This window comes from Tilletiopsis washingtonensis, assembly GCF_003144115.1.
Source record: "Tilletiopsis washingtonensis strain MCA 4186 unplaced genomic scaffold FA09scaffold_15, whole genome shotgun sequence".
Lineage (NCBI taxonomy): Eukaryota > Fungi > Basidiomycota > Exobasidiomycetes > Entylomatales > Tilletiopsis > Tilletiopsis washingtonensis.
Window position 1 is genome coordinate 323,690 of NW_020312012.1, and position 25,157 is coordinate 348,846.

General features: G+C 69.1%; 9 protein-coding genes across 9 annotated transcripts; 3 read left to right on the plus strand and 6 right to left on the minus strand.

Annotated features, from left to right (window-relative positions):
- Positions 1-5: 5 nt before the first annotated feature.
- FA09DRAFT_339822 (hypothetical protein) lies at positions 6-2,415 on the minus strand (the record flags this gene model as incomplete). The annotated part of the gene is made up of 12 exons (XM_025744256.1): positions 6-161; positions 214-397; positions 453-553; positions 614-1,230; positions 1,283-1,296; positions 1,353-1,367; positions 1,424-1,719; positions 1,771-1,821; positions 1,870-1,925; positions 1,979-2,026; positions 2,080-2,201; positions 2,264-2,415. The coding sequence occupies 12 exons, from the start codon at positions 2,413-2,415 to the stop codon at positions 6-8; spliced, it is 1,812 nt and encodes a 603-aa protein (XP_025597173.1).
- Positions 2,416-4,535: 2,120 nt separating this feature from the next.
- FA09DRAFT_330958 (hypothetical protein) lies at positions 4,536-6,464 on the plus strand. The gene is made up of 5 exons (XM_025742813.1): positions 4,536-4,668; positions 5,490-5,599; positions 5,759-6,056; positions 6,116-6,217; positions 6,303-6,464. The coding sequence occupies exons 1-5, from the start codon at positions 4,603-4,605 to the stop codon at positions 6,348-6,350; spliced, it is 624 nt and encodes a 207-aa protein (XP_025597174.1). The 5' UTR covers positions 4,536-4,602; the 3' UTR covers positions 6,351-6,464.
- Positions 6,317-7,053, minus strand: FA09DRAFT_71458 (hypothetical protein). Its single transcript, XM_025745794.1, has one exon. The coding sequence runs from the start codon at positions 6,953-6,955 to the stop codon at positions 6,419-6,421; it is 537 nt and encodes a 178-aa protein (XP_025597175.1). The 5' UTR covers positions 6,956-7,053; the 3' UTR covers positions 6,317-6,418.
- A 98-nt stretch (positions 7,054-7,151) lies between these two features.
- On the minus strand, positions 7,152-9,053 carry FA09DRAFT_334764 (Coproporphyrinogen III oxidase; the record flags this gene model as incomplete). The annotated part of the gene is made up of 2 exons (XM_025743744.1): positions 7,152-8,378; positions 8,991-9,053. The coding sequence occupies 2 exons, from the start codon at positions 9,051-9,053 to the stop codon at positions 7,152-7,154; spliced, it is 1,290 nt and encodes a 429-aa protein (XP_025597176.1).
- A 667-nt stretch (positions 9,054-9,720) lies between these two features.
- Positions 9,721-10,950, plus strand: FA09DRAFT_71535 (hypothetical protein). Its single transcript, XM_025745796.1, has 6 exons — positions 9,721-9,965; positions 10,020-10,131; positions 10,303-10,478; positions 10,531-10,591; positions 10,646-10,710; positions 10,769-10,950. The coding sequence occupies exons 1-6, from the start codon at positions 9,900-9,902 to the stop codon at positions 10,778-10,780; spliced, it is 492 nt and encodes a 163-aa protein (XP_025597177.1). The 5' UTR covers positions 9,721-9,899; the 3' UTR covers positions 10,781-10,950.
- Positions 10,898-15,809, minus strand: FA09DRAFT_361621 (hypothetical protein). Its single transcript, XM_025745381.1, has 2 exons — positions 13,414-15,809; positions 10,898-13,353 (listed from the first exon to the last, which is right to left on the minus strand). The coding sequence occupies exons 1-2, from the start codon at positions 15,318-15,320 to the stop codon at positions 11,121-11,123; spliced, it is 4,140 nt and encodes a 1,379-aa protein (XP_025597178.1). The 5' UTR covers positions 15,321-15,809; the 3' UTR covers positions 10,898-11,120.
- A 1,439-nt stretch (positions 15,810-17,248) lies between these two features.
- Positions 17,249-17,869, minus strand: FA09DRAFT_330964 (hypothetical protein). The gene has a single exon (XM_025742814.1). It carries the CDS (start codon positions 17,573-17,575, stop codon positions 17,366-17,368), a length of 210 nt encoding a protein of 69 aa, XP_025597179.1. The 5' UTR covers positions 17,576-17,869; the 3' UTR covers positions 17,249-17,365.
- FA09DRAFT_330966 (hypothetical protein) lies at positions 17,844-21,099 on the minus strand. Its single transcript, XM_025742815.1, has 9 exons — positions 20,757-21,099; positions 20,430-20,640; positions 20,162-20,377; positions 19,833-20,112; positions 19,154-19,783; positions 18,964-19,098; positions 18,351-18,905; positions 18,174-18,298; positions 17,844-18,114 (listed from the first exon to the last, which is right to left on the minus strand). Exons 1-9 carry the CDS (start codon positions 21,040-21,042, stop codon positions 17,883-17,885), a joined length of 2,670 nt encoding a protein of 889 aa, XP_025597180.1. The 5' UTR covers positions 21,043-21,099; the 3' UTR covers positions 17,844-17,882.
- Positions 21,100-22,546: 1,447 nt separating this feature from the next.
- On the plus strand, positions 22,547-25,149 carry FA09DRAFT_361623 (hypothetical protein). The gene has a single exon (XM_025745382.1). The coding sequence runs from the start codon at positions 22,743-22,745 to the stop codon at positions 24,963-24,965; it is 2,223 nt and encodes a 740-aa protein (XP_025597181.1). The 5' UTR covers positions 22,547-22,742; the 3' UTR covers positions 24,966-25,149.
- The last annotated feature ends 8 nt before the right edge of the window (positions 25,150-25,157 follow it).

The following is a 25,157-nucleotide window of genomic DNA, read 5'->3' on the forward strand; positions in this document are numbered from 1 at the left end:
CATGCTCAAGAGCGCAGCTGTTGCGCTCGGAAGGAGGCTGGCACTCGCGCCTGAGCTTGCACGGGCTGCGCCTGGCCCGCGAGCGTGCCGGCTAGCCGGTCGTGAGCGATGGTCGTGCCGTCCGTAGCCGTGTCGCGCGAGAAGTTCATGCCGGTGTTGTCCTGCGGCAGCGTCAGCACTCTGACAGCACGGGCACATCGCCGGTCCGCTCACATGGTACACAAAGTGCGACAAGGAGTTGGCCTGGCTGATCGTGTGCGACGTCGAGTTGATCGTGCCAGAGCTCTTCTGCCGCAGCGCCGTGCCTTGCTCGATCGGCTCGCCAAAGCGCTTATCAGCGATCACGAGCGTCTGCTCGAAGCTCAGGTCGACCTCTGCAGTGTTGCTCGTGTCGTTGCTGTGCGTGCATGGTCAGCAGTGCTCTGCGATCGGCAGGGCTGCAGGCGACTGACCCGTACGAGTTGACCAGCAGAGGATAGCTGAAGGACGAGCCAAGGAATGGCTTGCCGCCGTGCGTGGACGAGGCGGTGCCCGACGAGTTCTGCTCGATCTTCTGCTCACGCCCAGTAGCGGTCAGAGGCCGCAGCGAGCACCACGCGGTCCAGTCACTTACCTGCACGCCGCTCTGGCCCGAGATGTACAGCTTGCTCGCGTACGTCATGTCCTGCTTCCAGACCACGGTGCGCGCCGAGGCGTCGCTGCCAGTCTGAATCGTGCCCTCGATGTGGATGCTGCGCGGCGCATTGGCTCGCACCTCTGACGTGAGCGTGCCGTCGCGGCTCACGTCGCCCTTGACGGTGCCCGAGCTGCTCCAGTCTCCCGCCACCGGCGCATCGTGCACCGTGAGAGCACCCGTCGTGCGCTCCGAGCTGGTGTCTAGCACGACCTGCACGTTGCCAGAGAGGAACCAGGACGCCATGATGCTCTGATCCTTCTCGGCGCTGACGACCTGCAGCTTGAAGGCGTGTGCCTGGCTGTCGGTGAGCGTGCCGAGGAACGGCGAGATGTCGATGAGGTACGTCGGCTGATTGAACGCGCCGTACGACGCCTGTGGCCGCCACATTGCGGGACTGATGCCGCCGGTGAAGATGACCGGGAATGGCAGCACCGCGCCGGCCAGCTTGCCGTCGATCAGCAGCTGCACTTCGCGGTACGGGCCGCGTGGGTAGGCATTCAGCGCCTTGGCGGTGTCGGCGCTGAGCTGCTTGTAGACCGTGTTCGGCAGATTGTCTGCCACGAGTGAGAGTCAGCTAGGCTTGCGAGCCAGCGACACTTGACATACTGTACCAGAACTCGCTGAGGCGCGTGACAATGTTAGCGAGGTCAAAGGCGCGCACGAGCGTCAAGCTCACTCCTTGGCAGTGCCGCTGCAAGCAAGAGTCAGCCTCGAACGCCTCTCCGTCTGTTCTGCCTCCTGACTCACCTAGCGAAGATCTCCACGACAGCCGACGCCGCGTTCTGCGGCAGCGTGATCTTTGTCGTGCTCTGATCGCTGCCGGAGCCGCCGCACTCCCCTCCGCCCTCATCTCCGCCAACGCAGAAGAAGGCGTTCTGATCGAGCGTCTGCTTCGAGAGCGGAAAGATGAGAGGCGAGGTCGACGCGAGCGGCAGAGGCTGTGCTGGCGCCGAGGAGTCTGGCGTGCCCGAGGCAATGTAGGCCGTCAGAGTAAGGGTGATGTTCAGCGCGCCCGTGTACACGTCGTTGACGATGTTCGGGTACTGCGCAGGCTGCGATGAGCAGGGCACCAGCAGGACGTCGTGACGACGCACGTCAAAGAGGAGCGTGTTGGGCTTGCTGAAGAGATCGTAGTACTTGCCCATCTGGCGGGCGCGTCAGCCCATGCAGACGCTGCGCTGCGCCTGGCTCACCTCGCGTGTGGTGGACCACACGATGCCTGGCGGCTTCGCGATCGGCTCGGCGTTGTCTGCGACACGTGGGTGAGCGAAGCTCTCCTCACTCCTGATGTGACGGCCGCACCTGTGCGCCACACCTCTGTCCCACCCAGCTGCACGCTGCCGAGCCGATCTGCGTGCAGGGCATCAGCTTGCGCACAGGCCTCGCGGGCCAGAGCTTCGCACCGAACTGCCGGCCAATGGAGCTGCCATCCTGCCGCATGTCGAGGAACAGCCACTTGGAAGGATCGGAGAATTCGCCATCGAAGAGCGAGGGCGAATACTGCACGATTGATGGCTTGTAGTAACTGTGCGGCTAGCTGGTCAGCGCGCAGGGCCATCTGGCCTGCCCCTTCCGCGCCGCCCGCACCTGTTCTCGAAGCTGCGCGTGACGAGTGTGATGGTGCTGCTCTCGAGGCCCTGCTTGCTGGGGATGACGCGCGATGGCCGGTTGGGCTCGAAGTTGAGCAGCGGCGTGCCGCTGGCCGTCTGGCTCATGCGGTCCTTGGGCTGCTCGCCCATGATGAGCGGCGAGGGCGCGCCGAGGAGCCTGCCTAACGGCGCCGAGAGTGGATCGCCCGCGCGGCTCAGAGGCAGCTGCACGGCGCAGCTGTGGGCTGCGAGGAGAACGAGGACGACGAGCGATTTCGGAGCGAACAGCAGCATGCAGCGAGGCGGCGTTGAGGGTGTTGAGGAGGCGAAGAGCGCCGGCCGGGCGCACTTGGTGGGTGCTGGTGGACGGCAGGCAGGGCGCAAGCGCGGCACTGACGGCGTGCGAGCCGCGAGCGTGGGAACAGCCGAGAGGGCGGCGCGGGCCAGCACCCTGCACAGGGGTCACACCGGCGTACACAGAACGCGCGTGCAGGCGCATCACTCTCTCGCCCTGGCAGCTCATAGAGAGGCGCAGAGAGACGGCCGTCGGGAGCGGATAAGAATGAGAGGGGCTGATGGGGGTCGACGAACCATCTGGCTTCTAGATCGCACCTGCGCCCCTGTGCGGCAAGTGCGAGGCAGGTGCGAGGAAGCTCCCCTCCGAGACGAGCGAAGGCCTCACGTGCCACGTCGGCTCGCCGCTGCCTGAGGCACTCCGAAGGCTGTGAGACTGGCCTTGAGGGCCGCACCGGCCTCCATCAGGGTGAGCTTCACCAGGTGCATGTAGGGCCAGGGTGACTCCTACTGCCTAGCAGGGCCACAAGCTGGCTTTGGCAGAAGTCTGGCTGGGAGGGGAATCAGCGAGACAAGGGCGGCTGGCAGCCGCGGCAGGCCATGCTCGGGCGCTCGGAAAGCTCTCGAGCGGCCGCAGCCCTCGCACGTGCATCTGTCCCATCCTTGGCGAGACGTCTGCGCCTGGTTCTCAGTTCCATCCACGGAAAGCGGCGTGCGCAGAACGCAGAGCCCGCCGGGTAGCGGGCAGTGCAGAGCGGCTTGCGCGGCAGAGAGGCGAGGCCGCGTCGCGCGTCGCGCGAACCCGCATTTCACGACTCGTGGCCTCGCCGATACGCAGCCGCGCTGCGGCAGCGTGTGGACTGCCGCAGCATCCAGCGGCAGCGTGTCAGCATGGGCGTCGAGCAGGCAAACATGCCCCTCTGCGCACTGCGGCAAATGCTTGGTGCGGAGGGAAGAGGGCGCGCGCGCTCGCGGAGCGGCGGACAGAGGAGAGGCAGCCGCCGTTGTGCGACGCAGGTGTGCCAGCAGCCGCACCGGCAGCAGCATCCAGCAGACAACATCTCGCGCGCTCTTCAGAGCAGCACGCAGAAGGTAGCCAGAAGAGCAGCACCTGCAGCTGTTGCGGCAGAGACAGCAGCGAGATGCTGCAGCGAGGGGAGAGCTGTGCAGCAGCTGCTCAGCTCGGGCATTATGTGCTGCCGCAGCAACGCCGCCCTGTGGGCTGTGCGCGCACCGGCAGACGCCGATCCGTCACGGCGCAGCATGCCGAGCGAGACAGCGCTCAGTCGTTCAGCCTCAAGCGGGCACCTTAACACAGTGCCACGAGAGGCGAGAGCGAGACAGAGGACGAGCCGCCAGCGAGCACGGGGACCGCGAGCGGCGGGCCGAAATGCGGGTCGCGCTCGGCGCTCGTCGCGGCCGCGTGCGTCGCCTCGGCACGGGCGCGGCCGCTGCGGGCGCGAGATTGCAGCACAGCGACGGGCGCACAGGGGCGGCAGCAGCATCAGAGCAGCACCGCGCAGCCTCAGCAGGCCGTCCCTCAGAGCAGGCATGCTGTCCAAGGAGAGGCTGCGCTGAGCAGAGCAGGAGCAGGCGCGAGGAGGAGCGCTCCCTCGAGGAGAAGAGGTACACACGAGACGCATGCCTGGGCACAAGGCTGCACCCTGGGCGCGGGAGCAGCGGCAGGCGGCGAGCGGTGCGCCCTGCATGTGCGGCGCATGCATCTGCGGCGTGCAGGTGCAGCCGGCGACAGCGTCCGTGCGCGGGCACGGGAGCAGTGTGTGTTGGACGCTCGTGATGCTCCACCCGGTGCAAAAGTGGTGCGGCATGGCGCCTGTGTGAGCGCTGCGGTGCGGTGTTGCCGCGGCCGGTGCAGCAAGAGCGCGGCAGCGGCGCGGCAGGCGGCGCCTCGCCTCAAAGCACCTCGCACCGCCGCGCGCCGCGCACCCCCGGTCCCCACCAAGCACCCATCCTCCCTCGCCGCATCTCGCACGCTCACCACCACACCCCACCTCCACCCACCCCAACACCTCAACAGCAACCATGTCTGCCGCAGCTCCCAAGAAGGCCGCCCCCAAGAAGGCCGTCGCCGCCGGCCCGTCGTACGAGGTGAGTCGCGGCAAGCGCAGCGCAGCACACCGAGCAGCGCGCGACGCGTCCGGGGCCTGTTGACGGAATGGCGCGTCGGCGGCGCGGGCACGCCGAGCATGCTTCGTGGCACCTCGTGCATGGCACCGTTGCACGCATTCGATCCTCAGCTACACGCCCGTGCCACTCGCAATCGTCGTCGCCGCACCACTTTTCGCGTCGTCGTCGTCGAGGCGCAGAAGAGGATCGGCTGCGCGCGTCCGAGAGTGCGCCGGGCACGAGCACGTGTGGCGTGGCTCGCGCCCAAGGCAGCGCCTTCGGACCATGCGGGATCGTGTTCTGTGGTGCATGGTTACCACCAGGCGAAAGCGCAGACTCGCAGCTCGCTGCCGTCATCGTCGCCGAGCATGGCGCGTCGGGTCGCTGTTGACGCGACGTGACGTGGCGGCGTGCATCCGCGCGCGGGAGCGGCGCAGGCGGCCCAGCGGACCCGGTGAGCGGCCCAGAGACCTTCTGTGGTATCTGAGTGCCTGCTACGGCGGTTGCGGGTGCTCGCTCGCCGTTCTCGTCGTCGTCGTCGAGGTCGGGCCGAGGGGTGCTGTTGACAGGGCGGAGGAAAATGCCTCTGAGGGCGAGAGTGGGGCCTGCAGGGCACATGCGAGCGATCCCCTGGAGGGAGTCTGGACGTATGCATGCGCCAGTGGCCGCTGAACACTGCACTGGCCGTGCGCTTTGCTCGTCGTCGCCGTCGGAGCGTCGAGGCAGGGGTCGGAGCAGGCCCGCGCGGCACGCAATTTCCGTCCCGTGACACGCGACTGACGCGCCGCCCACCCACCCGCCAGACCATGATCAAGCAGGCCATCATCGCCCACCCGTCCGAGGCCCGCACCGGTCTTGGCCGCCCGTCGGTGAAGAAGTACATCCTCGCCAACAACGCCGCCGCCGCCAAGCTGTGAGTCACTCGCGCTGCTCGCCGTCGTCGTCATCGGCGCCGGCCTCCGCGCCACGTCTCACGCGACGCGTCCACCATACCATGTCACTGACACATTCGCCTCTCCTCACCACCTTCTCTCACCTCATCGCCGTCGTTGCTGCATCACCTGCTCTTCAGCCCCGCTGCTCAGTTCAACAACCTCGTCAGCAAGGCCATCGTCCGCGGTGCCGAGAAGGGCATCTTCCAGCTGCCCAAGGGCGCCAGCGGCTCCATCAAGCTCGCGCCCAAGGCCAAGGTCGAGGCCAAGAAGGCCGCACCCAAGGCTGCCAAGGCTCCCGCTGCGAAGAAGCCCGCCGCCGCCAAGGCGCCCGCCGCCAAGAAGCCGGCGGCCAAGACGGCTGCCGCGAAGAAGCCCGCTGCGGCCAAGGCCGTCGCGAAGAAGGCGCCCGCTGCCAAGAAGGCTGCCGCACCCAAGGTGTGTTCAGCTGCCTGGCGCAACATCATCACTCGTGCTCACCCTTCTTCCCTCCACAGAAGACGGCCTCGTCGACCACCAAGGCCGCCAAGAAGCCCGCTGCCAAGAAGGCTGCTGCTCCGGCAAAGAAGGCCGCCGCTGCCAAGCCGGCTGCTAAGAAGGTGAGCCGCGCTCTCGCGACTGGCCAGCCTTGCGACTCTTGCGAGCTGGCCACTCACGCACTCCTTCGCCCTCTCCCTTGCTAAGCGTGCCCCTCTTGCTCCCGCTCAGGCCGCCGCCAAGCCCAAGAAGTAAATGGAGCGTCGCCGATCACTGCGCCTCTCTGTTCCGCTTCTCGTCCGGCATCGCATCTGTCTCCGCTCTCAATTCCGTCTCTGACGGCGCGTCGCCACTGGCGGCGTTCGGCCTTTACCCCACCACGCCGCTTGCGAGTCTCTCTCTCTCGTCCCTCCACGTCCTACGCCCAGTACTCTCTCGGTCACCCTATCGACGCTCCGGAGCCGGGAAGCGTGTCGCTCAGGGGTGTGCACACCTCCTCGAGCCCGCGCAACCTGTCCTGGACAACCACCCACCTGCCCACTGCCGTGTCTCTCATCGAGACTCGCGCGATGTACGACTAGTCCCGTCTCGGCCCCTTTGCCTCTGCCTTGTCCGCCTCGTCTCCTCGGTGCACTGCCTCCTGGCTCTTGCGCCTTACCCCACCTGACACCCTCTCGGCGCACACACGCACTGCCCACTCTCGCGCGTGCGCCCAGTTCCTCCCACAGGCATGCTCTGTGTCCCTCCTTCTTCCCCTTCTTTCCGTGGTTGGCGCCGACCCTTGTATTAACTCTCTTTGCGAATCGACTCCTGCCTGCTCTCTGCTGTCTGATCGGCTGCGCTCCGAGGCGGGTTGCCATCGTGTTGTGCCAGCGCGTGTTTGGAGCTGCGGCGTGGCGCGAAGGTAGGCGCAGCAGCCGCGCGCGCGCCGGCAGACGCGTCGCCTCCGCAAGGAATCACGTGTCACGCTTGCTCGAGGGACCGTTGGGCGATGAGCAAGGTGATGATATTCTGATTAGCGAGTCTGGTCCCTCCGTCCTGCTTCCTCGCTGCCCCTCAGCGCACCCAGTCGTGCGGCCGGCGCAGCACGCGCATCGTGTCGCGCTCGCGCTGCGCCTGCTTCGGGTCCTCGCCCGGCTCGTCCTGCTCGCCCACCTGGCCGACGCCCGAGTGGCGCTCGAGATACTCGAAGCGCGCATGCAGCGGCAGGCTCATCAGGATGCTCTCGATGCGCGCGCCGGGCGTCTGCAGGCCAAACTTGGTGCCGCGGTCGTAGACGAGGTTGAACTCGACGTAGCGGCCGCGCCGCAGCGCCTGCCAGCGCTGCAGCGCCGGCGTCGAGGCAGCATTCTTGCGCCGCTGCAGCAGCGGCAGGTACGCTGGCAGGAAGGCGTCGCCGAGCGAGCGCACGACGGCAAAGAGTGTCTCCTTGGTGTGCTCGCGCTGCGTCGGCAGTGGCCGCTCCGGCGTCGTGTCGGCGGGGTTGGGCTTGCCCTCAGAGAGCAGCAGTCGCGCTGAGCTGCCGCCAGGCGGGATCGTCAGATCGTCGAAGAAGATGCCGCCGACGCCGCGCGCCTCGCCGCGGTGCGGGATCCAGAAGTAGCGGTCGCACCAGCGCTTCCACGCCGGGTAGAGCGCCGGGTCGTGCCGGTCGGCCGTCTTCTTGAGCACGCTGTGGAAGTGCTCGGCGTCCTCCGGGAAGAGCACCATGGGCGTCAGGTCGGTGCCGCCGCCGAACCACCAGGCCACGGGCTTGTCGGGCTGCGCCGGGTCGAAGCGCGGGTTCGGCGAGCCGTCGGCGAGCTTCTCGGGGTGCGTGAGCTCGAAGTAGCGGTAGTTGAAGTGTACCGTTGGCGCGCTGGGGTTGCGCGGGTGCACGACGAGGCTGAGTCCGGTTGCGTAGAACGGCAGGCCGCGCACCTCGGCAGCATCTGCCGAGCTGCCGAGGCCCAGGTTGTAGCCGACCTTCTCCACCAGGCCCGCATGGTCGGCGCTCATCTGTGCAATGGCGCGCGGCGGCAGGTTGCCATGCACGATTGAAATGTTGACGCCGGCCTTCTCGAACGTCTGGCCGTCCTGCAGCACGCAGGAGATGCCCTCGCCGCCCTCCTTGCGCAGCCACGAGTCGACGAAGAAGCCCTTGTCGCCCGTCTCCTCGGCGCCGAGCGTCGAGACAATGCGATGCTGCAGCAGCTTGACGTACGTCTCCATGCGCTGCCGCATCGGTGCATTGATGTCGGTGACGACGGCTGCATCGAGCGCAGAGATGTCGGGCACAGAGGACTGGCCAAGGTGTCAGCACGAGAAGCACGGCTCATAGGCAGATGCGGGCTGGCGTCCATGTGAAAGCCATAGGCCATGACAGCCGCACGATGCGACGTAGCCGAGACTATGTCTGCTGCAAAGCCTCTCGCTGCTGCACCCCTCAACCTCTGCACAATGCCGCACCCTCCACACGCAGCCAGCTCTTTGCACTTGCACTCACCTTGCCGCCGAGGATGCTGACGCTGCCCACGCTCTGCCCCTGCTTGAGGCCCTCGAGCTTTCCGCGCGGCTCACTCTGGCCGCTCGGGTTGCCGCGCGGCGCCGGCGAGCGCGCCGCCTCGGCATGCACCGGCTCGCTGCGGTCGACGAGCAGGCATGCGGCCAGGAGCGCCGAGACGCCGAGCGCCGCGCCGGCGGCCAGGTAGGCGGCGCGGCTGGCGCGTGCACTGCGGCCGCTGCTCGCGGCTGACGAGGAGAGGGAGCGCGCTGTGGGCTGCGCCAGTGGCCGTGCCAGCGGGCGTGAGAGACGCAGCAGCGACATGTTGGGCACGCCGGAGGAGGATGGGGAGCGCCGCGAAGAAGCGCAGCCGCTCTCGGCGCCCGGGCCAGTCTCGGCGCGAATACAACAACCTTGAGGTCGCGATTAGAATCTCCCACCAGGCACTTGAAAATCGACACCGGCGCGCGCAGCATCCGTGCGCATCCGCGGGAATCGGGCGACGTCACTCCGCCGCCGCCTCGACGTCGGCCGCGAGCTGCGGCGACGTCGCTGGCTGCGACGCCGCTGCTGCAAGCGGGTGACATGTGAGCTCGCTCCTGCCAGCATGTTGGAGGAGAGAAGCGGAAGATGGAGGAGATGCGACGCCGTCTAGCCAAGCCTGGGAAGAGGCGGGCTGTGCAGTCCAGCGTGCCGGCGGCTCGCTCTCTCCCACAGCGAAGGCAGCACACCGCCGTGCAGAGGTTGCTCTTGACCGCACCTACGCCGAAGTGTCCTCCACGTGATGCAGGCATCGCAACGTTCAGTCTCGTCCACGTAGCACAGCATGCAGGGTGCCGGGCGAGATCTGCTGTGGCTGCGCCGCACTTTTCCCGCATGTCGCTGAGTGGCTGTCCGGTCCAGGGCCGGCGACGATCAGCCTCTCCTGCGCCCTGCGCATGCTGTGCTTGATGAGCTTCCACGCAGCAGCGATGAGATGCGGCTGTGCCGAGATGCGACGTGGGGAAGGTCGAGGAGGAGGAGCCGGCGGCGCTCGGCGGCCGAGGCGTCGCTCGTGGGCGCAGCACAGCCACGCGCCCACGCCGTGCTCCTCTGTGCCGCCGTGCCGCGCCACCCGCAACCGCCGCTGCGCCTGCCTTTGCTCCACACGCCAAGCGAAGCAAGCGTTGCCGGCGGCGCGGGCTGTGCGCCTGGGCGGGCCATACAAGAAGCCAGCCTCGCAGCATGCTCTGCCCTCACCACCACCACACCACGCAGCATCTGCCAGCCTCAGCAGCACTCGCACCTCTCAACTCGCAACCACCACACCGCCCAGCACCAGCATGTCCTACTACCCCGGCCCCGGCGGCTCCTCTATGCCCATGCCCGACACTGGCGCCTCGTACAACGTGCGTCGCCGCCGCTCCTGCCCGTCCTGCCTCATCCGCTGACCCTCCGCACAGTCGCCATACCCGCCGCCAGTGCCGCAGGGCTACAACAACGGCGCCGGCGGCTACGGCGGCTCGTCGATGCCCGACTACTCGGCACCGCCGCCGCAGCACAGCCCGTACGGCGGCCAGCAGCAGGGCTACGGCGCGCCGCAGCCCGACTACAACGTGCAGCAGCAGTCGTACGGCGCCTCGCCGAATCCCTACGGCGGCTCGCCCAACCCGTACGGCGCCGCACCGCCGGCGCACCAGCAGCAGTACGGGCAGCAGTCGTACCCGGGCCAGGAGGGTGCGCCAGACCAGCAGCCGCAGCAGTACGACGAGCACGGCAACCCGCTGCCGCCGGGCGAGCGCGGCATCGGCACCATGGCCATGGGCGGCCTCGCCGGCTTTGCGGGCAACAAGATGATGGGCAACCACGGCGGCGGCATGAAGGCGGCCTTTGGCGGCGCGGCACTGGCGCAGGGCGGCAAGGTGAGCAACGAAACGGCGAGGCGCACAGGGACATTGGCTGACACCACATTAGATGCTCATGGACCACCTGAACAAGAACAAGAAGCCCAGCGGCGGACATGGCGGCGGCTACAGTGAGTGTCTTGACGCACGCTGCCGTCCTCAGTCACTTACCGCCTGTACCTCAGACCCGTACGGCGCACAAGGCGGCAGCTCCGGTGGCGGCCTCGGCTCCTTCTTCGGCGGCGGCAAGGTGAGCTTGAGATCTTGACGCTGTCATGGACCACCTGCTGACGCGCCCCTCCCTCCAGCGCGAGATCTGATCGCCTTCCACTCGTCTAGCTCCGCTCCGGAGCCATCTGTATATGCTTTAACATCGGCTCCTCTCCACGACTCTCACGCAATGCTAGATACCTGACGACCAGCACCTGGCGTGAATGGACGGTGACACATGAGTGGACATTGACGGAAGGGCAGAGTGCGCAAAACGTGACGGGGCGATATATACAGCCGCGGCCGCCGGATGACAGCCGCAGGGATGGTGGGTATGAAATAGAGAAGTGGTGGGGGAATGGTCGATGAGAAGGGTGGAGGAGGGAATGCGGCAGTCGGCCGTGAGAGCGGCCGGTCCTTCCGCAGAGAGCTTGTGGAGGCGGCGTCGCATCACTTGCGCCGGTTGACGCTCGTCGAGGAGGCGCCGAAGCCGATGGGCCCGCCGCCGGTCCTGTTCACCCAGCCCCAGTCGGGATCCGTCTCGTCCTCGGCGCGCTTGCGGCGGCGCTCCTCCTCGACGCGGCGTTCGGCGCGGCGGCGCTTCTCGCGTGCGATGCGAGCGCGGATGGCGCCTTCCTCGCGCAGCTGCTGCGAGGGGCGACGCGCGCCGAGCGAGTGCTGCACCGACGGCGGCCAGAGCTCGGCGTCGTCCGAGACGTCGGCCTCGTCGATCTCCACCGACACCGCACTCTCGCCGCTGACGCGCCGGATGGCAGAGAGCGACGAGGCGACACGCAGCGTCTGCTTCGTCTTGCCGCCGCCTGCCGCGCCCATGCTGCCACCGACATCGCGCCGCGGCACGGCCGCCGACGACTGGGCCGAGCGCAGCGTGCCCCGCGTGCCAGCGCGGCCGCTTAACGCCGCAGGCGCCGAGATGGCGTTGCCGTTGGGGCCGGCCTTGGCCTTGGACATGACCTCCTGGCCGGCCGCCTTCGTCGTGGCGCGCTTCTTCTGCATGGCCGTGCGGCGCTCCTCCTCGGCCAGCTCTTCCGGGCCCATGTCCTCGTCGTCCTCGTCGCTCGAGGCGTCGCCGACGGCAATGGTACGCGGGCCGCTGCCCTCTTCCTCGGTGTCGAAGTCGTCATCGTCATCGTCGACGAGCCAGACGCGGCCTTCGTGCGGCCGCGCGGGCCGCGTGCCAAGCTGGTTGCCCGGCAGCGGCACCACGGCATAGCCGCGCGCGTCGGGCCGCCGCGGCAGTGTCTGCGACGGCATCGGCACGCTGACCGACGAGTCGATGGGCACGCGGCTGTTCGACGGGCTGCGCGACGTCAGGCGCGTGCGCGAGGGGCTCGTGAAGGTTGAGCCGCGCACGCTCGGCAGCGAGATGGAGGAGCGCGAAGGCGACAGGTCAATCGTTGACTGGTCGGGCGAGGAGGCAGGTAGCGCCTGCTGCGGCGTCTTGATGATGACGCTTGTGGGCGAGCCAATCGGGCTGGCCGACATGACGAGGTCGGTGTGCATGGACGACGTCGGTCTGACGCCATCCACGGTGGTCTCCGTCGGCTCGACCTGCTCTTCCAGGCGCGAGGAGAGGTCGAGCTTGGGTGTCTGCGGCGACGTCGGCATGTGGCCAAAGCCCTTGCGCACCGGCATGGGGAGCGACGGCTTGCGCAGCGGCAGGCGGATTGAGGGCTTACGCGGCGGCGTGGCCGGGCGAGCCTCGCTGCGCAGCGCCGCCGTTGCAGCATCGGAGTGCGAGCTGACGCGCGAGTGCCGCGCACTGCCGTGGTGTGCGCCAGAATCCACGGTGCTCTTGTCGTCGGCGGCAGTGCCGCCCTCGGCTGCTGCTGCGGCAGCGGCTTGCTGCTTTGCTTGCGCCTTGGTGCGTGCGATGTTTGCAAGCACCTCGGCGCCAAGCGCCGCGACCTCCTCCTCGTGTCGCCGGCGCATTTCGGCAACTTGCTGCGCGTTGAGCAGCGGGCCCACAGCCACAGCAGGCTTCGCCGGCGGCGCTGGCGCTGAGGATGTTGCGCCGGCCTCGCGGATTGTCGAGCCAGCAGCAACGGTCGCAGCGATGCTTGGCGGCGGAGCCAGGACAGTGTCGCTCGATGCAGCCATCTGCTCGTCATCTGCCGTCGATTCGGCGCCGCTGCTCGCGCTGGCGCGGCTCGCGACAGACGTGAGGCGGCCCGAAAGCTCGCGTTCGCTCCGCCGCCGCTTGACCCACGCCAGGTCGTCGTCGTCGGCGTGATCATCGTCGATGTCGTCGGCGCGCCGGCCGCTCTGCGGCGCCTCCGTGCTGAGTGCAGACAGCGGCGGTTCGTCGGAGGCCGCGACTGCTGCCGATGTGCGGCGTGCCTCGCGAGCCAGGCCGGCAAAGCCCCACTCGTTACTCTCGAGCTCGTCGTAGTCCGTCTCAGCCCCGCCGCCCTCGCCAACGCGCCGCGCCTTGATCTTCGTGCCGTCGGGCAGCGTGACCATGCCAGTGCCGCCCGGCCGACTGGCGCGGATGAGCTCGCGACGCCGCTGCCGCTCGTCCTCATCACCAGAGCCCACGCTGCTGGAGCGGCTCTTGACCGAGCTGGGCCGCGAGGAGCGTACGCTGCGCGGCCGCCTCCCGCGCCCACGCCGCTCCTCCTTCTCCTTCTCCGAGGTCGAGAGCATGCCGAGGCCGAGCCATCTGCACAAGGAAGCGTGTCAGAGCGCAGATCAGTGGCCTCCGCAGCGCGCAGCCACTCACGACTTGCTCTTCTCGCCCAGATTGCTCCAGCGCCGCGACCAGCCCTCGTCGTCGTCGCTATCTCCATCGCTGTCGGGCGCCAGACTGTCCGGTGCCCGCGGCCGCGCCGCGCTGATGCCCTGCAGCGCCGTGCCGTCGACGTCGTTGCTAGAGCGCCGCCCTTTGCCGTCCTCAATGAGCTCCATCTGGTCCTCGGCCACTTCGCTGGCGGGCGTGATGAGCGTCACGGGCGTGTGCGGCAGAGGCGCAAAGCGAATGCGTCCGCTGGCGCTCGGTGGCGGCAGCACGCTGCTAGACACACTCTGGCGGCGCAGATCAGGCCGAGGCTGCTCGCTGTTCGGCGTCTCCAGTGCGGTCGATGTGGAGACTGACGAGATCGTCGGCACAGAGTCGTGGCTGACGCTGCGCGCCGAGAGACCGAGACTGGAGCGCGAAATGTCTTCCGAGGGCGTCGGCTCGGCCGTCGCTGGCGTCGAGGGCTCGCCGAAGCGCACCTGGCCGCTGGCGAGAGCCATGGCGCTGGCGGCGCTGCGGCGCGTGTTGATGATGGCATTCAGCGCCGCCAGCTCCTCGGGGTCCATCGGATCGTCTTCCGCTGCATCAGCCTCGATCTCCTTCTCGCGCTTCTCTCGTTCCTTCTCGCGGTCGCGCCGCTCGCGCTCTCGCTCTCTCTCACGCTGAGAGGTCTCGCGGCGCGAGTCGCCAAAGCTAGTGCCCCGGCCGCCGGCGCCACCATGCGCGCTCATGGGCCGGCGATTCGGCCGGTAGTCCGTCGTGCCGCTGCCGTTGCCCCAGCCGGCGAGCATGCTGGCCTGCGAGTTGAAGTTGATGTCCGGCAGGCCCAGGTAGAAGGCCTTCTTGGGGATGCCCCACACCTTGCTCTCCGCCTCCTTCTCCTTCTCGCGCATCTTCTCGCGCTCCTTCTCGCGCGCAGCCTCGCGCGCCCGCTCCCGCTCACGCGCAGCCTCGCGCCGCTCGCGCGCCGAGGCCACGTACGGCACGCGCCGGATCGTCAGTGGCGCCGGCGAGCCGGGCGTCGGCGGCGGCGAGGCAAGCCCGGCCGAGTCCCAGCGCCAGGCGTCGACGACCGTCGTGCGCTTGATGGGGTTCATCAGGATCGACGAGCGCGGCACATCGAGCAGCGGCGGCGGCACGCTGCGTGGAGAGGGAGTAGCAACATGCGCGGCTCCGAGCGAGGCGCTCATCTGCAGCAGCGCCGAGCCGACGCCGCCGCCGCTGCCGCTGCCGCCGCCCGTGGAGAAGCCGGAGCGCGAGGGCGTGCCGACGGAGATGTAGGCGCCCAGGCCGCTGCGGTTCTCGTCGCCGAGCACGCCGGCCGAGATGCGGCGCAGCAGCGAGGCACTCGAGGGCGACGGCGTCGGCGGCGGGCGCGCCGAGGGCGAGGCGAGCGGCGACGAGGAGAGCGGCAGCGGCGACGAGATGGCGCTCAGGGCGCGGCGCTCCACCACAAGCGGCGACGACGACGAGGCTGTGGCGCTGCGGCTGGACGACGCCTCGGGCGCCGCACTGCTGCTGCCGCCCACGGACTCTGCCGCGGCACTGGAGCGGCTCGGCGAGGAGCGCGGCGGCTCGGCCGTGCTGAGCATCGCTGCGCTCGTGTCGAGCTTGCGCAGCGAGCGCGGCGAGCTGTCTGGCTCGCTGCCGCTGCCACTTGCCGCTGCATCTGGCGCGCCCGGCGCTGCGCCCGCACCGGCAGCTATTGGCCCGGCATCGCGAGCTGCGGCGGGCAGCGGGCTGCGCACGGGCAGCGCGCCCTGCTTGCGCGCCGCGAGTGCGAGGACGCTGTCGGTGTCGAGCGCCGGTGGAGAGGGAGCGCCGGCGGCTTCGGCGACGAGACGGGTGGGCGGCGAGGGCGAGCGGCGCAGCGGCAGGGCCGAGGGCGACATGCGCGGGCCGAGCTGCGGCGGTGTGAGGTGAGGAGCGCAGGCGCAGCGGAGCGGCGGCGCAGGCGCGGGTGGGTGTGTGTGTGGAGTGCAAGGAGCGTGCTGCGGAGGGTGAGGGTGAGAGGGATGTGCAGCGCACGCGACAGGGCCAGACGCTGGCTTGGGGCCGATGGAGAGCGGAGCAGAGGCGCGAGGCGGGCAGCGGCGGCGGCAACAGCAGGCGTGCCTCAGCAGCGCACACGGCGGGGCTGGCACGCTACGCACGCACCGCGCCGCGCGCGTCCAGGTCCGCGCGTGCCCCGCGCGCGAAGGAGCAACATGCGCCCACCTCGGCACCGGCCACCGCCCACCACGCACGGCACGCAGCCGCACTCAGCCTGGCCCGGCAGCAAGTGCAGCATCATATACCGCCCCTGTCGACGCTCAAAGGGCGTCATCAGGACCTGCGCTGCGGCGAGTTGAGACAGATGATGGAGGCACGCGCCACCGAGGGGCTGGGCGAGGGGCTCATGATCAGCAGATGCCGCCTCGCTGAGCAGATCTCGCACGCCTCCCGCGCCGCGCTCTGAGGCGGTGCAACGCCGCGCTCTCACACGCGCAGCTCAGCGCGAGCAAAGCACCGCGAGCCAAGCCCGGCTTAGCGTGGGCGCGGGGGTGAGGGGGTGAGCCGTGAGCGGCGCAGGAGCAGCGCTGCGCCTACGCCGCGCCGCCCGCCGGCCGCGCCGGCGTCTGCCGCTGCCGCTCCCGCCGCTCCCGCCTCTGCCGGCGCCGGTGCCGACGCAGCGCAGAGCGCAGCAGCTCGCATCTCCGCAAGCGCCACGCACGCCTCGCTGCAGCGTCTGCAGCACCTCTCTCGCAGCCGCAGTCTCGCTCATGGAGAGAGCGAGAAGAGGCGCTCGCGGCCGACTCCGCCCGCGGCTCCGCCATCAAGAGCATGGTGACTTTGCGGGAGCGCCACGCGAGCCGCAACCGCCGCGCGCCTCGGCTGGAGAGTCAGAGGCAGAGCTGCACCTCGGCCTCAGAGCACCGCGCACGGAAGCGGGAATGTGGGGTCGGCGCCGGCGGCGCGCCATGCATGCGATGGCGGCCGGGTGCCGCCGCACCGGCACCCGGCAGAGCCGTCGGCTGAGCGGAAAGGAAGAGCTTCGTCGGCGTCGAAATGCGAGCTCTTGCGCCTTTGCTGCCGTCGTGGATGCTCACGCTCGAGAGGTGCCGCCTCGAAGTCTGGTCGACCTGACTACGTCCAGAAGTGCCCCTGACGCCGGCGGCCGCGCCTCGCTCGCACCATGCGCCGCAGCCGGCCGCCGGCACGCTGCCGCGGCGTCCTACATCAGACTAGAGCGTGGAGCGAGCAGGCCTAGGCACCTTCAGCCTGCGAAATATGTCCTCTGCGTGTCTGCAGCTGCTGCGAGAGCGGGCGATGGAGCACGATACAGCACGATTCAGCCTGCTCAGGGGTGCAGATGATCTGCAGCGCCGCTATATGGGCGCCGGCCAAGACCTCATCTCCCCTGACGCGGCGCAGCTCTTTGCACAACGTGCGCTTCACCCTTGAACGATGAATGCGAGCGTATCACCATCAGCATCAGGCATGAGGGGTCGGCTGTGGCATTCCGAGCGTAGCAGGCAGGCCTCCTCGAGCCGCGCTCGGGAGGACTTCCGGCTGGCATCGACACATGACGTCCGCTCAGCCGAGCCCGACGACACCTAGCTCGGCCGTCGTAAGCGCAGCTGCATGTGCAGCGTATCGGATGCTCCGCAGCAGCGCCTGCGATGCGCGATGGCAGGGCCCGGCAGCGGCGGCACGGGGCCAAAGGCGGCGACACCCTGAGCAGCTGCCGGCGCGGCGCGCGAGTGGGTTGCGGGCGCTGGGCTGAGGGTGCGGAGGGTGCAGCGCGCGCAGCGCAGGCCTGTCACACGATGTGTCACGACACGACGAGCAGGTGCAACGTGACTTGACACATCATACAGAGGGCGTACACGAAGAAGAACGGCATCGAGAGCGACAAGTCTGAGACACACGGCGGCGCAGGGCAAGGCGGGGGCGCTCAGGCGAGCTCGTCGTCGCTCATTTCGGCGTCGTCCATCGACTCGTCCTCGTCCTGCGTCGGCGCAGCGCTCGGCGCCTCGTCGCTGTCGTCCTCGTCCTGCGTCGGCGCAGCGCTCGGCGCCTCGTCGCTGTCGTCCTCGTCGTCAGACATGAGCTTGATGCTGTGGCGTTTCGCGTCATCAGCAGTCGAGCAGCACCGATGCGACATGTGGTTAAGCGAAGGACTCACCTCTTCTTCTTCGGCGGAGCAGGCGCTGCCTTAGGCCGCGGCTTGGCCTTGCCTCGGCCCTTTGCCGCAGCCGCCTCCTGCCCTGCCTTGGCGCCTCGGACCTCGATCTGCGCCTCCTCGAACCACGCACGCAGCTCCTCGACGGCATCGCCGACCGCCTCGGCCAGGTCATGCGCCTCGGCGGCGGCCGCAGCATCCGGAAAGCGCTTCGCTGCCGCAGCTTCAAAGCGGCCAAAGGCGTTGCGCGTGACGGTGTCGTCGAGCGGGTTCGTCTGCGAGGAGCGAGTCAGATGGAGCAGACATGCGCACTAGCAGTTGGACGCACCGCCTTCAAGACGCGCGCCAGCAGGAACAGAGCCTCTGCGCGATCGGCAGAGAGTGCCTCGGGCTCGGGCAGGTTGAGCTTGGCGAGCAGCTGGCAGAGCACCTTGCGCTCGTCCTTGTCGTCGAGCAGCAGCAGCTGCTTCATCAGATCCATCGCCACGTCGACGTGGATGGTCTGATCACCGTCCTGCCGGCTGCGTCGCGCGGTAGCGTCAGCAGAGCAGATCTGTGGCGGCAGGTGCGGGCCACTCACATAGACTTGCTCGGGTCTGTCCAGTCGAGCAGCTGCAGGCCTACCTGCAGCGGCGTGACCATCTCCTGCCCGTCCTCCAGCTCGTAGTACAGCTCGGCGAGGATGTGCAGCGTCTCGACGAAGACCTGGCGTGCAGGTGTCAGCGACGAGTTCGCAACGTTGCTCCTCAGGACTCACGCGCTGCAGCTTGCGCTGGTTGTGCGGCGAGGAGAAGCAGTAGACCGGCAGGAAGTAGCCGAGGCACTGGCGCAGCTCCTGGTTGCCGGCCGTCTCGGGCGTCATGTAGATGAGCACGAGGCTGCGCAGTGCCACGTCGTCCTCGACGATGCCGGCGAGCATGAGCTTGGCCATGCCCTGCGCCGCGGCGCTCTGCACGCGCAGCTCCTCGTCCTCGTCCTCCAGCAGCGAGAGGAGAAAGGTGACGAGATGCTCGTGCGCCTTGGCCTCGGCCTCTGGTCCGCCGCCCAGGCCCTCGACTTGCGCGGCGCTCAGGCGCGAGATGCCGTGCACGGTGAGCATGTCGAACGTCACCTGCAGCGCGCGCACCTTGATGATGCCGCTGCTGCGCTGCAGGTGGTTGAGGAACATGGGGAACGTCGTCGCGGCCACGTCGGCGTCGAGGATGGAGCAGAGGCCCATGCACAGGAAGCCCTGCTCGCGCACCGCCTCGTCCTTGGAGCGCATGGCGGGCGAGATGAGCTGGCTGACGAGGCCCATCATCTCTTGGATGCCCTGAGAAAAAGCGTGTCAGCTTCGTGCGTGCTGTCGGCCAAGCTCGGCGATTACTCACTCCGCCAGACATGCGCTCCAGCATGCCGCGCACGATTGCCAAGCGGCGTGCGTCGATGCCGGCCTGGCGTGCCAGCTCGTCCTCGTCCGGCGAGGCGGCACGTCGCTTGCGCCGACCGTTCGACCCAGCGGCCAGCTGCGCTAGCGTCAGCATTGCCAGCAGTCTTGGCTCAAAGCGCTGTGCGACTCACAGTGTCCTCGACCTCCGCCTCGTCGTCCTCCTCTTCCTCCTCGCTCTGCTCGTCGCGCTCGCCCTCGCGCTCCCAGTCGCTCATCTCCTGCACCAGCTCGACGACAATCTGCATGAAGTCACGCTGACCCGCGCTGAGCTTGAGCAACACGTCGAGGGCGCCATCGAGCAGCGCGTGTGGGAAGAGTGTGTTGGAGACCATGTCGCGCACGAGACCAAACATCTTGCGCCGGCCAATCTCGTCGCCGTAGTCGGCAGACATGGCAACGTGCAGCAGCGAATCGAGCGTGCTGCGCGCACCCTCGGCCTGCGGGCTCAGCTCGGCCTCCGTGTCGGCCTCGAGCTCGATCTCGAGAAGCTCAAGCAGCGTGCCCCACGCTGCCTGCGTGCGGAACGCGAGCGCAGTCACAAGCGGCATGGCCTCGTCCAGACGCGTGGCGCCCTGCGGGCCGAGCGAGCGGCAGTGCTCGACGAACTGGCGGCCAACAAAGGCGGTTCCAGGCGTCAGGTTGGCCCAGAAGCTCTCGTCGAAGGCGACGGCATCCAGCAGCGCCGGGCGCGCCTCAAAGACAGCACGCAGAGCTGAGGCCGCGATAGCAGGGTTGTTGACGATATCGAAGCGCGCAGCAAACTGGCCCGGTCGTCAGCAGGAGCTGTGGCCCTCTGACGCTGGCACTCACCTTCTCGAGGTCCGCATCGCGGTCCACCCAGCCGCAGACGAGCTTGCGCGCCGCACGGCGCACGCTCTCCTCACGCTCACCGAGGCCCGTCTTGACGACGTCGCCCCACTCGTGCACCTCGAGTGCTGCGGCGCCGGGCTGTGCCAGCATGTTGTGCGAGAGGGAGCCGAGGTAGACGCAGCGCCGGTTGATGGCGTCGACGTCGCGCAGCCGCTCGAGGATGAAGGGCAGCGTCCGTGCCGTGGGCGTCAGGTTGAAGAGGGCCGCACGGCGTGCCTCACTGCGCTTGCTGTGAGCGGCGCGCTTGCCAAGGGACTAGCAGCACTCACGCAGACGGGTCCTCGCGCAGGATGCGCAGCAGCACGCCCGTCACGTCCTTGCCGGTGCCGCCGTCGCTGCCGCTGCCCTCTGGCTCATCGATGTCCTCCTCATCCTCTCCGCCCTGCAGCTTCGCTAGTGCGACGATGGCCTGCACGCGCACCGAGCTCTCCTTGTCGCGTGCGCGCATCAGCAGTGCGCCCTTGAGCGTCTGGTAGAGATCATCGCTGCCGCACGCGTGTCAGCGCAGGGCGAGCGCGGCAGGCACGCGCGGCTCACTCCATCGCCTCGAGCCCATTGATCAGCAGCGCCACGGCCTGGCAGCAGCGCAGGCGCACCGCCTTGTTCTTGGCGCCAAAGCCGCGCAGCAGGTGCTTGAGCAGGATGGACACGAAGCGCGTCGCCGCCGTGTCCTCCTCCTCCTCCTCGTCCGACGCCGGCTCTTCGCCGGACGCCGCGCGCGCGGCGGCGCGGAAGGCGCCCTGAGCATCTGTGAGGCCTCAGTCAGTCGGTGCCCCACGACGGGCGCAGATGCGCTGCTGCTTCGCACAACACCGCTGCCGGCCCTGTCTCGCCGCGCCAGGCCGGTCCCGCACCTCCACTCACAAGACGCGTACGCAGCGACAAACTTGACGATGCGATCGGCATTCACGACGCCCTTCTTGATGCCCAGCACGCGGTTCAGACACGCGATGAACACCTCGTTGAAGGCCTTCTCGCCGACAAGCTTGGTGCCGCGCTCCGTGCGCAGCGTGACCTGGGCGGCGGCAGCATGGGCGCGCTGCAGCGCCACGACGTTCTTGCGGTGCGTGGCCAGCGAGTGCTGTGCGTCCTGGAAGTGCTGTGGCACGAGCGTCGGCAGCGCCTCGAGCGGCGACACGGCGGACGGCATGCTGGAGGGAGATGGTGGTGGAGGACAGGCAGCGGCGAGCACGGCCAGACGCGCCCACGCCGGCTCGCCGCGCGCGCAGCGTGAGAGCAACACCGACGCGTCGGCACGTGCCGCGCAAGAACAACACCGCCGCGCCTCGCCCCTCCGCCTCCCTCTTGGCTTGCATCGAGCCACCTGCTCTGCAGTGCTCGCTCGGGCGTGGCAATCTGCACCAGCCCAAACGTGCTACAGATGAAGCTGTTGCTCCATCTCCGTGCCATTCGACGCTGCATCAGGCCCTGTGGGGCAGAGGAGCGACGCCATCACCGCGGCGGCCGCCCGACGCGCCGACCATCCCCTCGGACCCGGCTGCCTTTCTCCGCCGCAGCCGGGCCGTTGGCAGCAGCATGTGACGGCATGTGACGTCTGGCAGCGCTTGCAGCTTGACCTCCGAGCTGGAGACGTGGCAGCCCAGCTGGCTGAGGAGAGGAGGCAAGCGCGGCCCTGGTGCTTAGCGTCGTCCGGCGCGATTTCGCCGAGCGCGCCGCCGTCCAGGGGCTCCGTCGTGCGGCGGAGCAGCATCCCAGGAAGCCTCCGCGCACTGACACGTAGCAGTCACGACTGCTTCTCGAGTCCCGTCGCAGAATCTGAAGGCATTCTATCGCTCAGATGGGGTCAGAGCAGCGCCAAAAAGCGCACCGAGCAGCAAGCGGCGCGCCGGCCGGGAGTGGCTGGGCGCCGCATGGAAGCAGGAGAACGAGCGGAAGCTGCACTCTGACTCGGACTCGTGCTGCACAACCCTGCGTCGTCGTCGCTGCACCAGACTGTGCGTTCTGCAGCCAGCGCTGCCCGGCGAACCACAGCCTCCCTTTGTGCGCAACACCTCGCCCGCGGCGGCACATGCCGTGGCGGCGGACGTCGGGTCGCACGCGCAAGCTGCGCAAGGCGGAGTAACGCGGCGGCGCCTGCGAGAGAAGGACAGGAAGCGCAGAAGCGCAAGAGACGCCGCCCAACCGCGCGCCGCTCCCTTGGCAGATTTTGAAGCCAGCTGGCCGCGAATGCAGGCCATTCTGCCTCAGCGAGCCATCTGAAGGGTGCAACAACAGCACAGATGCAGAAGCGACGCGCTGCTCGGCGAGGAGCGGCGAGGAGACGCAGCAGAGATCACGAGGCATGCGCGGCGGCCGCGGCGGCGCCCGTGCGTCACATCGGCGCTGCGGGCGAACGGCGGAGCCGACTCGACGAGGCACGGCAGCAGCAGAGCAGCGCCGAGGGTGATGAGGGCGCAGCGGCGCGAGGCAGGTGCAGCGCAGGGGCTGGCGCGCAGCGGCGGCGGCACGGCAGCACAGCAGAGCAGCGGCACAGCAGCACCGCGGCAGCACGCGCATCCCTCGCGCATCGGATCGACGGCGCAGCTTGCCCGCTGCGCCGACGCCGCGGCCGCACGCCGCATGGGCTGTGTCGCGCTGCGGCGGTGTCGTATGGCGAGAGGAGGCTGGCTGCCTCTGCTGCTCGCCTTGCTTGGCCGTGAGTGGCTGCGCCCATCATGTTGGCCTCCTCTCTGCCTGCTGCCACTTTGTCTCTTGCACCACCACCACCACCCCCCCGCAAGTCACCTCAAGCAGCACCCACTCCTCGGACACCTCCAACCCGGCGCGCCGCTCTCTCGGCCAGCGCTCGCACACTCCACATCCCTATCGCCTCGCCTCACCACTGAGCCCATGGCCGCCACGGCCGACCCCACGACGCCGCGTGCGGTGCGCCACTCGCCGCCGCCGCGCAGCAGCAGCAGCAGCTCGTCGCCCGTCGAAGGCGCACCGCTCTCGCGCAGCGGCTCGGCCAGCCACACGGCCCTCTCGGCGCCGCCGCGCCGCTCGCCGTCGCCGCCGCTGAGCAGCAACGTGCCGGATTTGCACGCCCAGGTGCGCAAGCTGCGCGCCGAGCTGGCCACGCTGCGCACGGCCCACGACGCACTCCTCTCGCGCTCGGCTGAGCTAGCGGACCGCGAGTGGGCCGGCAGCAGCAGCAGCGGCGGCAGCGCATACGGCAGCCCGCCGGCCGCCGCCGCCACGCAGGCGCGCGTGCGCGAGCTCGAGGCGGCGCTGGCACAGGAGCGCGCTCGGCGCGAGGAGGAGGAGGCCAAGGTGATGGACCTGCGCATTCGCGGCGAGGAGAGCCGCCGCGCCATCATGCGCTTCCAGACCGAGGCTGCCGGCGCCGCGCAGAACAACCGCCGCAGCATGGGTCCCGCCTCGCTGGCGGGCTGGAACCCGGCCGCTCTGCCAAACGCGTCGCCGCAGCCTGGTGCCGAGGAGGACGACGAGGCACAAGCGCGGCGCAAGAGCAAGCGTGCCTCGCTCGCCTTTGGACCCACGGCACGCGCCGACATCCTCGCCGCCGGGCGCGGCCCAGCCGCGGGCCACCGCCGCACCTCCAGCGGCGGCGCCCCCACCGACGACGGCGCCCCGGGCGCTGGTGGGCTGCGCGAGCTGCGCCTCGGCGGCACGAGCGCGGTGCCCATCACGCTCGCATCCGAGGCCGCAAGCTCGACAAGCCGGCGCAGCAGTCAACACAGCATGCTCTCGCCGCAAGGCTCACACTCCGAACTCGCGCCTGACGATGCCTCGCCCGGCGAGTCGCTGTTTGGCCTGCGCCACGCCCTGCAGCGCGCGCGCCGCGGCACCGCCGGCAGCGATGGTAGCGAGGGCGCTGTAGGCCTCGCACCGCCGGGACGCAACGGGAGCGTCTCGCCTTCGCCTTCCAGCATGACGAGCCCGATCCTCGAGGACGACGACGAGAGCGGCGTCGCTACGTTCCCCGACAATCTCTCTGTCCACTCAGACGCGCCCGGCACGGCTCGCCCGATGAGCTTCCTCGGCATGCACCAAGCTGGCGGCAGTGGGCCGGCGCCGCGCGCCCTGGCAGAGGCCGAAGGCAAGCTGCGCGCGCGCGAGGCCGAGCTAGAGCGCGCACGCAAGGAGATGCGGCGCCTCGGCTCGGCGCTCGACGAGGCACGCGAGGCGCGCGAGGCGTCCGAGGTGTGCCTGCGCGCGCTGCGCCACTTCATCGAGGAGCAGGCGGCAGCGGGCGGCAGCGGCAGCGCCAGCGGCGCGAACGGCGAGGTCGCTGCCGACGCGCTCAAGCTGCCGCCGCTGCCGACAGACCTGTCGGCAGAGGACGAGGAGGCAGTGCGCAGCCCTGGACGCAAGAACAGCAACAACGCAACGTGGGGCGCACGGCTAGGAAGCACGTTTATGCGCGCCACGGCGGTGACGCCCACGGCTGCGAATGGCGAAGGCGCAGCCTCGGGCAACACGTTGCGCGCGTCGCCCAGCTCCGTCGATGCACCGGCGCCGCCGAGCCGCTCGCTCGCCAGCATGTTCACGCGTGCCTACTCGGGCGAGTCAAACGCCAGCAACGCCTCTGCCTCGGGCACCGGCGACGAGACCGGAGCGCGACAGGCCAGCGGCATGCCGACGCCAGGCTCCGATTTCGGCGGCAGCGCGGACAGCGCCGCGGAGGGCGAGGCCGCAGCACCAGCCGTGCCTGCCGCCGCAGCAACAGGCACGCCGCTGCGCGGCCTCAGCAGCTGGTTCTCCAAGCGCTCCTCGGTGCTGCCAACAGGTGCCGAGGGCGTCGCAGCCGGGAGTGCCTCTGCGCCCGACAACTTTACGTCAGCGCCGCCGCCGCCGAGCAAGCGGCAGAGCGTGGTGGCCTCACCGCCCTTTGCGTCGCTGGACCACTCGCAGCTCTCGCGCGTGCCCGTCTCGCCGCCCGCTGCTGCCGGCTCGCCGCCGAATGGCGTGAGCCTCAGCGACAAGCTGCAGCCGGCGCCGCCGCTGCTGCCGCCGCGCATCGAGCCGTCAGAGCGGGCCAAGCGCTCGGCCAGCCGCACGAGCTCCGTCGCCGAAGACGACGGCTTCGTGGGCCCCGCCTTCACCTGACCAGCTCGGTGACGCCCGCGACTCTTCTCTTGCGCTCCTTCTTAGACTTCTCCCGGACTCCCTCTTGCCGCTTTTGTCTATCTATCGCGCTGCCCGACCCCCCATGTATTCTAGCGCGCGCATTGTCTCCTCGCACATACTCAACGCACACATCCTCGCGAGATCACGCGAGAAGTTCGGCGGGCACACAAG

Bases quoted from the DNA above. Each gene is read 5' to 3' on its own strand.
- FA09DRAFT_71535 (XM_025745796.1), top strand. From the start codon at position 9,900: ATGTCCTACTACCCCGGCCCCGGCGGCTCCTCTATGCCCATGCCCGAC. The intron at 10,132-10,302 runs GCCAGCAGCAGG...AGGGTGCGCCAG, and splicing joins GCAGCACAGCCCGTACGGCG to ACCAGCAGCCGCAGCAGTAC. The intron at 10,479-10,530 runs GTGAGCAACGAA...ACACCACATTAG, and splicing joins CACTGGCGCAGGGCGGCAAG to ATGCTCATGGACCACCTGAA.
- FA09DRAFT_330966 (XM_025742815.1), bottom strand. From the start codon at position 21,042: ATGCCGTCCGCCGTGTCGCCGCTCGAGGCGCTGCCGACGCTCGTGCCA. The intron at 19,099-19,153 runs GTGAGTCGCACA...ACGCTAGCGCAG, and splicing joins AGGCGGAGGTCGAGGACACT to CTGGCCGCTGGGTCGAACGG. The intron at 18,115-18,173 runs GTGAGTGGCCCG...CGCGCGACGCAG, and splicing joins ACAGACCCGAGCAAGTCTAT to CCGGCAGGACGGTGATCAGA.
- FA09DRAFT_330958 (XM_025742813.1), top strand. From the start codon at position 4,603: ATGTCTGCCGCAGCTCCCAAGAAGGCCGCCCCCAAGAAGGCCGTCGCC. The intron at 4,669-5,489 runs GTGAGTCGCGGC...CCCACCCGCCAG, and splicing joins CCGCCGGCCCGTCGTACGAG to ACCATGATCAAGCAGGCCAT. The intron at 6,057-6,115 runs GTGTGTTCAGCT...TTCCCTCCACAG, and splicing joins AGAAGGCTGCCGCACCCAAG to AAGACGGCCTCGTCGACCAC.
- FA09DRAFT_71458 (XM_025745794.1), bottom strand. From the start codon at position 6,955: ATGGCAACCCGCCTCGGAGCGCAGCCGATCAGACAGCAGAGAGCAGGC.
- FA09DRAFT_361623 (XM_025745382.1), top strand. From the start codon at position 22,743: ATGGCCGCCACGGCCGACCCCACGACGCCGCGTGCGGTGCGCCACTCG.
- FA09DRAFT_361621 (XM_025745381.1), bottom strand. From the start codon at position 15,320: ATGTCGCCCTCGGCCCTGCCGCTGCGCCGCTCGCCCTCGCCGCCCACC. The intron at 13,354-13,413 runs GTGAGTGGCTGC...TTCCTTGTGCAG, and splicing joins CTGGGCGAGAAGAGCAAGTC to ATGGCTCGGCCTCGGCATGC.
- FA09DRAFT_330964 (XM_025742814.1), bottom strand. From the start codon at position 17,575: ATGTCGCATCGGTGCTGCTCGACTGCTGATGACGCGAAACGCCACAGC.